This window comes from Carya illinoinensis, chromosome 2 (assembly GCF_018687715.1).
Source record: "Carya illinoinensis cultivar Pawnee chromosome 2, C.illinoinensisPawnee_v1, whole genome shotgun sequence".
Lineage (NCBI taxonomy): Eukaryota > Viridiplantae > Streptophyta > Magnoliopsida > Fagales > Juglandaceae > Carya > Carya illinoinensis.
The window spans coordinates 4692009-4703351 of NC_056753.1; the positions used below are offsets into that span (position 1 = coordinate 4692009).

An 11343-nucleotide genomic window follows, 5' to 3' on the forward strand; every position below is an offset into this window, starting at 1 on the left:
TTTCTTTTTCTTACAATCCTCGAAACAACGGGTTTAAAAAAGTATTCTCAGACTTTCGGAAGAATAGTGAGTGAGTGAGTGAGAGAGAGTCAACCGACCCTACTTTTTGGAGGCATCCATTTGTAAGGCTTCGAAGACTCCACATACACTTGCGTTTTATCTTCCACCCTCTCTCTCTCTCTCCCACTCTCTCCCTCTCCCCTCTTCGCTAGCCTTTCGTTTTCTCTCTCTCTCTCTCTCTCTCTCTCTCGTTTTATTTTCATTTTTCAAGCCCCGGAGCTTCAGCGTTTTTTTGTCAAGCATGCAGAGAAGGAGATAACACTTCTCACTCAAAATTAGGGTTTCTCCCAACCCCCAAACAGTCAGTATCAGTACTTCTTTGGACGATTCTGCAGACCAGGGAACTAGAAAAAAAAGAGCAGGCTTTTAGAGAGAGCGAGAGAGGGATCGAGAACGAAGAGCTAAGCAGTAAATAATAGAGAGTTTGCTTGCCTTTTTTCTCTTTCTTTCTCTCCAGTCTAAAAATCTTGTGGAGAGGGAGTTGGAGACATTTGGCTTTTAATCAGAGCTCGTGTCTCCTCTATCCTCTCCCATTTTTATTTTTCCTTTTATCGAATTCCTATGTACTTGGTTTGCTTAAAAAGGTTATTTTGAGAGTGACCCAGCTCTTTTAATTTCTTTTTCAATCCCTATTGTGTTTGTGATTTCTGGTTTGGTGCACTGACAGCGTGATTTTAAGAAAAGAAGCTACTGAGCACGCGATAAGATTTGTAGGGCTGCTTGTAAATTTTGTGTAGAGAGAGAAGAAAAAAAAAAGCAAATCTAGAAAGAGAGGAGAGGGAGAGAGATAAGCTCTTATATATAGCAGAGAAAAGAGAGAAAAAGGACTTCTTTGATGAGTTTTGGGGGTTTCCTTGAGAATACTACTGGCGGTGGTGGTGCGAGAATCGTGGCCGATATCCCTTACAGCAACGGCAACGGCAACCTCATACACAACATGCCTGCGGCTGCACTTGCGCAGTCTCGCCTTGTCACTCCGCCCCTCACGAAATCCATGTTCAACTCCAGTCCTGGACTCTCCCTCGGTCTTGTACGGCACCGTACCTTCTCACACTCGGATCTTGTTGCCTTTGATTACCATCGTTTCCTGTTCTTTCTCTTGGGTCAATAAGAGTTGATCGGGGTGTGTGCTTGTTTGTTTTTAAAAAAATTTGAGGTTTTTTTTTTTTTTTTTTTTTTCAGCAACAACCAAATATGGACGGGCAGGCGGATATGGGTAGAATGGCTGAGAATTTTGAGGTTAATACCGGGAGAAGGAGCAGAGACGAAGAGCACGAGAGCAGATCTGGCAGTGACAACATGGACGGCGCTTCTGGGGACGATCAGGACGCGGCTGACAATCCTCCGAGAAAGAAGCGTTACCACCGACACACGCCACAGCAAATCCAAGAACTCGAAGCGTATGATTTTGTATCAAAAAAATATTCACTCTACCAGAATTTGAGTTTATCAGAGAGGTTGTTGATTTTTTCTGCCTTCTTGTTTTCCTTGTTTTAGTCTATTCAAGGAGTGCCCTCATCCTGATGAGAAACAAAGATTGGAGCTTAGCAGAAGGCTTTGCTTGGAAACCAGACAGGTGAAGTTCTGGTTCCAGAATCGCCGTACCCAAATGAAGGTTAGCCACTAGAACAACCTTACAGTCACCTTAATTTCTCCATCGCCAAGCAAGAGACTTGCTTAGATCGATGAAACTTGATTTTTCTCCTTTTTTGCACCAGACCCAATTGGAACGCCACGAGAACTCACTGCTCAGACAAGAAAACGATAAGCTTAGGGCAGAAAATATGTCTATCAGAGATGCAATGAGGAACCCGATTTGCTCAAATTGTGGTGGTTCAGCAATAATGGGTGAAATTTCAATTGAAGAGCAGCATCTTAGGATTGAGAATTCCCGGTTGAAGGATGAGTTAGACCGAGTCTGTGCGCTCGCTGGAAAATTTTTGGGCCGTCCCATTTCGTCTTTGGCTAACTCAATCGGCCCCCCTCTACCAAGCTCAAGCTTGGAACTTGGAGTAGGGAGCAATGGTTATGGTGTTTTGAGCACTGTGGCCACAACATTGCCACTGGGACCTGATTTCGGTATTGGCATTTCCAGTGCTTTGCCAGTGATGCCTCCTGCTAGAACCACCGCTGGCTTTGATAGATCGATCGAGAGGTCTATGTTTCTTGAGCTTGCTCTGGCAGCCATGGATGAATTGGTTAAAATGGCACAGACTGATGAACCCCTTTGGGTCAGGAGCCTGGAAGGTGGGAGAGAAATGTTGAACCATGAGGAGTACGTGAGAACATTCACTCCTTGCATTGGATTGAGACCTAATGGTTTCGTCACCGAGGCTACTAGGGAGACTGGTATGGTGATTGTCAACAGCTTGGTCCTTGTCGAGACGTTGATGGACTCGGTAAGTCATAGTTCTGCGTCAATATTTCTTTGAGCAAAAACTTGTTAAGTGGTATTGCTTCAAGTACTGCATCTTTACTTTGAATTTTATGTACACTTTCTGGAAGAATTAATTTGAGTTGGCTATGTCTTTTTCATAGAATCGATGGGCAGAAATGTTTCCTTATCTGATTGCCAGATCCTCTACAACAGATGTGATATCTAGTGGCATGGGGGGAACCAGAAATGGCTCACTTCAACTGGTAATTAGCTGATGTTGTTCATCTTCCTCAAATGCATACATATATTTATATTTTTATATTCCTTGTGGTTGTGTTGAATAATGATGTTTTTTTAGATGCATGCTGAGCTGCAAGTCCTTTCGCCTCTGGTGCCGGTTCGAGAGGTCAATTTCTTGCGATTCTGTAAGCAGCATGCGGAGGGTGTATGGGCTGTGGTTGATGTATCCATTGACAGCATCCGAGAAACTTCGGTTGCACCAACATTTGTGAACTGCAGGAGGCTTCCTTCTGGTTGTGTTGTCCAAGATATGCCCAATGGGTACTCTAAGGTAATTACCAAACCACATTTTTTTACAGGGTTCTGTTTGTTTGTGTATTTTGCAAACAGTCCCCTAATTTTAACCCTCCATAATTACATATTATACACATTTTTACACCTCTGGATGTGCCTTTGTGTTTTGAACAATGAAACAACCACAACTTACGCGTCCCAAGGATTCTTGTTCTTGAAAATATTTTTCCACACGTACTCATGTACTTGGGAGTTTGTAACGCCCACTTAATTAGGGATGTGAACGGATCCACTTGTTTCCTTTGCACTCCTTGTGTTTTCCCAGGTGGGTGTTTTCCCCTTTGGGTCTTTAATGAGTTTGCTGAAGAAACTGCAACTATAGAGTTCAATTTAAAACATCAGGTCAAAAATCATTGAATTTGCAGTCCCAAACCCTTGACTTTGTACGTGCATCGGATAACTTGATTTATTTGTCTTTGATGTTACTCACTACGTTTCCCTCTTAAGGAAATATTTTAAGCACTGTCGCTAATAATCTAAGATTTCCTAATGTCCTTGTTACGTGCATTGCATTGACATGGATGGATGCTTCTTTTCTTTCTGGTCTCAATTCCATTCTCAAGTTTAAACCAACAACTGGATTACTTTGCATAATTAAATATTAATTTAGAGACACCGTACGCCCCCCAAATCGAGGGTAGCACACATTATTTTATCAGCTAGAAGGTGCCATTACTCAAATTTCTGTACCCTGGGACACATTAATTTCATATCCCTTTATAAGCAAATCGCATCGTAAGCTTCAACATTAATTGAATAAAATACATATTTGATGTTTCTATGCCAATCTTTGATGCTTTATCTTCTATATATATTATATTTGTGATCCTGCATGTGAACAGTTTCCTGCCTTTATAAAAAGGAGTTTATTTCTCCCATCAGTGTAGACCTTGAAGTCAAACTCCAGGACTGGCTATTTTGTTCTTACGTGTGACTATCTAGAGTGATTGGAACACATCTCGATGTCTCCGTATACAGTGCTCACGTCGTTCCTCTAAATCATGCGAGAGTTTGCCTTTAGCTTTTACGAAAATTATTATTTTATGTATGCCTGAGCTCGAGGTATGTGTGTGGTATCTTGTCTCATGCCATTGAGTTTGAGCTCAATCTTTCTTCACGATCCATTTCCGAGCTTTGCCTTTTATATTTTTCATTTCACAAGTCTTCCTTCATTGACATCATACATTACATCATGCATTCACTACCATGCACAGATAATATAATTGTCAAATATATGATCATAAGTAGGTTTCTGATTAGAAATTATTAATACAATAATTTCAAAACCCATCAATACCACCTGGGTTTTAACATATGCACGGTATGTACGGTATATCATTAAGCAGATGCAAATTCAGCTTTTGTAATTTTTTGGCTTAAAGTGATAGAACACTCCACTTTTAAGGCGAAATCTGCTTTTTTGGGTTCCTTTTTTTGACTGACATCATGATTGTAATAATGCATAATATATGCCAAAACAGGTTACATGGGTTGAGCATGCAGAGTACGATGAGAGCGAAGTCCACCAGGTTTACCGGCCGTTGTTAAGCTCCGGCATGGGTTTCGGTGCACAGCGCTGGATCGCCAACCTTCAACGCCAATGCGAATGCCTAGCCATCCTCATGTCCTCCGCCGTTCCTACCAGAGACCACGCCGGTAAAAATATAAGCAACGATAAGCATAGACAACCTTCCTAACTCCACATGAACAGAAGTCCTAACCCAACATATGTTTTCGTGTTTTGGTCCAGCAATAACTGCGGGTGGGCGACGAAGCATGTTGAAGCTGGCGCAACGAATGACCGACAACTTCTGCGCCGGAGTGTGCGCGTCGACGGTGCACAAATGGAACAAGCTACACGCCGAGAATGTGGACGAAGACGTCAGGGTCATGACTCGGAAGAGCGTGGACGATCCGGGGGAACCACCGGGCGTCGTACTGAGCGCTGCGACGTCGGTTTGGCTACCGGTTTCACCGCAGAGACTATTCAACTTTCTACGCGATGAACGGCTCAGAAGTGAATGGGACATATTATCAAACGGTGGACCCATGCAGGAGATGGCCCATATTGCCAAGGGCCAAGATCACGGCAACTGCGTCTCTCTCCTCCGTGCCGGCGTAAGCCCCTCTCTCTCTCTCTCTATCTCTCACTCTCTCGGATTTTGTCCTTCAACGACGTAAGAGGTGTTGGGAGGATAAGGTAAAGACGCGTATGTCCCCTTGCGGGAAGGTCAAAACCATTTTTGTCGTTGAGAGCTGAAGGTTAGGTTAAAAGGATTGGTTTGGAATTTGGAACGCGGACGATTTCTGGATCAGAGAAAAAGGCTACACTGTTTGCTTCTCTAACCTTTTTACTCCGTTTAAAAAGTCAAAACTTTTGGATTTTTTTTTAAAGACCCGACGGGGTTTGACCTTTTTTAAAGGCGTGGCTTGTAAATTTCGTTGAAACCTGAGGGTAACCTATCTGCAGGCATTGAACGCGAACCAGAGCAGCATGCTGATATTGCAGGAGACATGCATAGACGCGGCGGGATCGCTTGTGGTCTACGCGCCGGTCGATATCCCGGCCATGCACGTAGTGATGAACGGTGGGGATTCGGCATACGTGGCGTTACTTCCCTCGGGATTCGCCATCGTCCCCGATGGACCGGGCTCGCGTGGGTCAGGCGAAGCCACCAGCAACGGCGATGGCCCTCTCAGAGTGAGTGGGTCACTTCTAACGGTGGCATTTCAGATACTGGTGAATAGTCTCCCCACGGCCAAGCTCACGGTAGAATCGGTGGAGACGGTCAACAACCTCATCTCCTGCACCGTCCAGAAGATCAAAGCAGCTCTTCAGTGTGAAAGCTGAAGGCAAAAGCAGCTGCTGATTGGGGAGGGGGGGTTTGGATAATTTGTTAACATGGAAATTTGTATGTGAGTGAGTCAGACTCAGTGTTAATGTGGAGGTCCTTGGGCGGTGGGTGTTGAGTCAAGAACGAACCGCGCGTGGAAAATCCTTGCATGGTGATAAGGAGGGAGACTGAGCGAGCTCGGCAGTCTTTAACACAAGGCAAGGGTGGTGGTTCGGGTATTGACTCGGTTTAGCCAATCTCCCCTGGCTCCATTTTCTATTTAACTTTTCTGGAAAAATAAAGAACTACTATTTTAAAAAAAAGAAATGGTCTTTTTTCGAAGTTAATAATCCTTCATTATGCATTTTATTTTTTTAATTATCTTACGAATTTAATATACGTGCGTGGCAATATTTTATTATTTTAACATTTTTAAAAAGATGGTGGAGATGGTAGTTCACGCGCCACCGGATGTTAGTGGATATTGGGGTTAGGAGACAGATACGTGTGCGCTGTATTTACATTAATGAAGGAAGCAGAGGTTGTCGAGAAAATATTAAATGCATGGCGAGCGTATGGTGTTGTCTGCGGTTACGTGTAGCAATCCAATGCGATTCTGACATGTACCGGACAAGGGTGGGTGTGAAGGAAGGGTAGAGGATTATGACAGTAACGGCGTTTTTATCATTACGATCTTTATCAGTCTTATCGTCTCTTGCCTTGGTGGTCGCCAAATGTTTGTTGGATAATTGTAACGGCAAATCCACGCGACCGATACTTAATATTAGGATTGATAGAAAAATTCGAAGAGAAATACTATTTCTATCGAAAAGTGTGCCTGTGTTTTTATTTTATTTTATTTTTATTGAGAAAATTTTATAAAATAATATTGTAATTTTTTTATTTTTTTAAAAACATTTATGATGATTAAAAAATGTATAAAAAAAGAAAAAGAAAAGAAATATACAATTCGGGGTCTCTTTTCGGAAGGGTGACTGAAGAATGACTCAAATTCCAAACAATTTTTATTTTTTATTTTTTTAAGAGTGACAAAGTTGTAGAGTAAAGCAAATCTCATAAATAATACCCTAAAATGATTTAAAAGTAATTTTATAAAATATGATTTTACGTGATCTATTACTATAATAAAAATAAATTTATAATTTGATAAATTATATTAAAATAATTTGATAATTTATTAAATTTTATAAATTATTTTTATGTAAACTTTTAATTTTTTTTCACTCTTTTTCTTTCACTATTTTTTTAAAAATTATTTCGAAATATTTTAAAAAATAAAAAAATACATATTTATTTAAAAGCAATAAGTACTACATCCACCAAAAGATATAGTTTGAATATCCACCAAAGGAGGTTTTTTTTTATATATTTTTTTAAAAAATTAAAATATCATTAAAAATTATTTTCTTAATTATTAAATAAAAAAATTTAAGATAGTTTGGATTTGAATTCGGAATTCAATACATTTTTTAAAATAATAACTTAATTATTAAATAAAAAATTGAAAACAACTTTCGATAGAGGATTTCTGTAAAAGTATTATTTTCCAATTATATATAGTCTGGCCTGTGGTAGTCTATAGCAATAGGGTCTGCTGTAGAAGTAAAAGTCAAATACAACAAAAGAGGAGAGGTATGGGCAGTTGGGCAGTTGGGCAATATCACCCGTAACTTTTAGCACACTGTTTTTCTGTACTTTTATAAAATATACAAATACTATTATTTTTACAAGAATATTATTATATTTATAAAAGAATTATATAATTTTCTTTTAAATTGATATAATTTTATTCAAATTCTTATATTTATTTTACAATTAAAATAATTTTATAATCTAACAAATTACATCAAATTACGTTAATTTATAAAATTGATTTTGTATGCTTCAAAAAACACGATAACATTATTTTTTATATAATTTTTATTTTAAATTTTTGATATTTTGTAAAAAAAAATTGTAAAAATAATTTTGATTTATTTCAAAAGTGTGCCTGTGTTTTGATTTTTTTTTTGAAATTTTACTTGATTGATGAATTTTTTTAAAATAATATTAATTTTTTTATTTTTTTAAAGATATTTATGATGATTAAAAAATGTATGGAAAAAGAAAAATAAAATACAAAAAATGAAATACAAGATTCAGGACTGTTTTCGGAGGTCTTTGGGTTACTCTAGAATGATTCAAATTCTAAACAATTTATTTTTTATTTTTTTAAAAGTGACAAAGTTGTAGAGTAAAACAAATCTAATAAATAATACCATAAAATGATTTAAAAGTAATTTTATAAAATATAATTTTTTCGTGATTTATTAGATTTATTTTATAATTTAAATAAATTTTATTAAATTACTTTAAAATTAAAATTAAAATTTATTAAATTTTATTAATTTATAAAATTATTTTTACATAAATTTGTATAGGGAGCAAAATATGATATTTTTGGGCAGATTTTAGAGCAGATAGTTTTTGAGCTTATAGTAATTATGGAGAGGCGTGAGGATCAAAGGCTATACGGACACACCTACGTACGCACAGGATTTCTATCCTCTACCGATAGTTTTAATTTTTTTTTTTTTTCACTATTTTTTAAAACTATTTAAAATTTTTTTTAAAAAATAAAAAGAAATACATATTTATTTAAAAACAATAGGTCAGTGCTACATCCTTTGATGCCCACCGAATAAGTTTTTTTTTTTTTCCTTCTTTTTATTCATTTTTTTTTACATTCTTAAATATTTTTTTTTTTAAATTTACATCATTAAAAAATATTTTTTTAATCACTAAGTAAAAAAATTTAAAAAAAAATTGGAACACACTTTGAATCCCCAATTTAGGACTCAAAAGTATTTCTCAAAACAATAAAATCCAGTTTGGATGGCCAATACATTTTCATCTCATCTGTACTGTATATTAGTTTTTTCTATTCAAATACATTATATTTTATCTTTAAATTTTAAAAATATCTATTTAAATAAATAGTAAAAATCTGACATAATCATCATATAAAACAGTAGGCCTGTGCATAAAATGCAGTGGACCGATCCATCCGTAAGAACCGGCTTGAGCCCAACCGACAAAAGTCGGGTTATTTGGATCCACGTCACTAGCGGATTGAACCAACTTAATATTGGTCGAAACCGATACCGTCTACGCGTTTTGAACCAAGGCAGACCTCTTCCCTTCATTTCACAAACCCTAGCCACTAGTGCACCACACCGTTGGGAATCGCCGTCCGTCGTCTTCACCGTTCAAGCCAGTAAGTCCCTCTATTAAATGCATTTCCTCCGAATTGATTGATGATTTTGTGCCCTAGAACCTCAACATCTCATTCCCGTCGGCTATGCACCTCTCGTCTCTTCTCCTAACGCCACCGTTTCGCGCAGCTTTAGCCTTCACGGACTCTCTATATTCTTCAAACCTCACGAACTCTTTGTATTTTTCAAACCTCGAAAGTATCTTCAGACTGTTCTGGATCTTCAGAATCCATCGGATTTTGGGGCTCTTTATGTTATCGGTTCAGGGGAAGATTCCGATTGATTATGGTGTTGTTCGAGGAGCTGTGGTTTCGAGAAGATTTCGCCGCAGGCTTTGCAGGGGAATATATCGTTTCGGAGAGGAAAGAATGGGTTATCTGCAGGGATCTGGCGGAGGGCAGCTGGGTGATGGGAGTGGACGGATGGGTTTGCGTGGAACTGTTTTGGCAAGATATGGAGGAGAAATTCGTTTGCAGAAGGACCAAGAGGTGGATAGAACTTTGCTGGGTTTGGAAGCAGAGGGAAGAAAAAGGTGAGAAACTTTCCGCTTCTTCGAATGTCTGTGGTCAAAGGTGGTGCTGAAAATGAAGCAACCAAGGTGGAGGAGGAAGATCAAGATGGAAAGGAACTTGCTAAGAATGTTACGACGCTCACCATTGGTTTAAATCAGCATGAGCTTTGAGCCCGTGCTCTGGTTTAGGCCATGGAGAGAGAGAGAGATGGATGGATGTTGGCATGAATGATGAAAAACAAAAACAAACCGATCCATCCGTAAAGACTCGCGTGTGCAGACGGTTCGGATCGGGTTGACGCGTTTTACTAACCGGGTCGGATCCGACTAGGGACATATCTGACTTGTCCTCATCGAGTTGCAAGCCTATAAAATAGTGCATAAACAGTATAATCTGATATGAATAATGCGTGAACGGTATGTAAACAGTATATAAACAGTAGTGAAACTTATCTGTTTTTTCAAATTCTAAAAATTAAAAATTATTTTACCTCATATTAATTCAAAAATTTTATTATTATTTAAAATATCTTATCTTTTATATATATATCTAAATGGACTTAACTTAATTATTAAATAAAAAATATTAAAAAAAATTAAAAACAACTTTCGAGGGGAGATTTCTGTGAAAGTAGTAATTTCCAAGGCTCTTATATATATATTCTGGTCTGTGGTAGTCTATACCTATAGGGTCTGCTGTAGAACTAAAAGTCTAATACAACAAAAGAGGCTATCCTTAGGACAGGGTATGGGCAGTTGGGCTATATTACCCCTAACTTTTAGCACACTGTTTCTCTGTACCTCTATGACGTACATATTTTCCGGTCCCTAAAAGTATTTCAAAAGTTTTGGGTAAAATGTTTAAAGATAAATTGAACGTAAGAAAATATACAAATACTATTATTTTTACAAGAATATTATTATATTCATAAAATAATTATATAAAAATATTTTTTTAAATTGATATAATTTTATTCAAACTGTCGTATCTATTTTATAATTAAAATAATTTTATAATCTGATGAATTATATCAAATTATATTAATTTATAAAATTAATTTTGTATAATTCTTTTATAGTTAGAATATTTATTTTTTATAATATTTTATATAAGAGTTATGCTCTTGAGTCATTTAAAACGTATCATGTAGTATTGTGTGATTTATTATAAAATATATTTATTCAAAATAAAAGGAAATATGAAAACAAAAAAAGTAAAAATTGTAAAAATAATATGAGGGATCATTCTAGAATTGAAAAGGTTTTAAAATCATTTTTATTGAACTTTGAAAAATTATTTTTAATATTAATTAATAAAAAGATATTTAGATTAAAAATAACAAAAATCTAAAAATAAAATAGTTTCAAACTTATAATAGTACTCTTGACTCCTGAGTGAGTACTTACGGCTGCCACTGCCGCTGCCGCTGCCGCTACTTGCTACAAAGTCATATCCTATCACAGAGCTTGTACAACCTACAGTGCTACAGCCCCCACCAATCACATGCAACTATGCAAAGCAAAGTCCAACTCTCTTATAATTTTCCAATGCAATTATAACACTTCATTAAAAATGAATTTCCCTTTTATAAAATTAATTGTTTTTAGAATAATGTTAGGTATAAATTTAAATAGATAAATTTTACATAAATTCTTTGTAAAAAGATAAATCTCACTAAAAATAATAGTTTT

At 36.8% G+C, this 11343-nt stretch overlaps 1 protein-coding gene across 1 annotated transcript; it reads left to right on the forward strand.

Moving 5' to 3' along the window:
- The first annotated feature begins 29 nt into the window (after positions 1–29).
- On the forward strand, positions 30–6212 carry LOC122298111 (homeobox-leucine zipper protein ANTHOCYANINLESS 2-like). Its single transcript, XM_043108067.1, has 9 exons — positions 30–1090; positions 1243–1460; positions 1558–1675; positions 1779–2459; positions 2599–2700; positions 2796–3008; positions 4513–4687; positions 4782–5149; positions 5502–6212. The coding sequence occupies exons 1-9, from the start codon at positions 896–898 to the stop codon at positions 5880–5882; spliced, it is 2451 nt and encodes an 816-aa protein (XP_042964001.1). The 5' UTR covers positions 30–895; the 3' UTR covers positions 5883–6212.
- The last annotated feature ends 5131 nt before the right edge of the window (positions 6213–11343 follow it).

Coding starts and splice junctions, on each gene's coding strand:
- LOC122298111 (XM_043108067.1), top strand. CDS start 896: ATGAGTTTTGGGGGTTTCCTTGAGAATACTACTGGCGGTGGTGGTGCG. Junction 1,091..1,242: donor CTGGACTCTCCCTCGGTCTT/GTACGGCACCGT, acceptor TTTTTTTTTCAG/CAACAACCAAATATGGACGG. Junction 1,676..1,778: donor ATCGCCGTACCCAAATGAAG/GTTAGCCACTAG, acceptor TTTTTGCACCAG/ACCCAATTGGAACGCCACGA.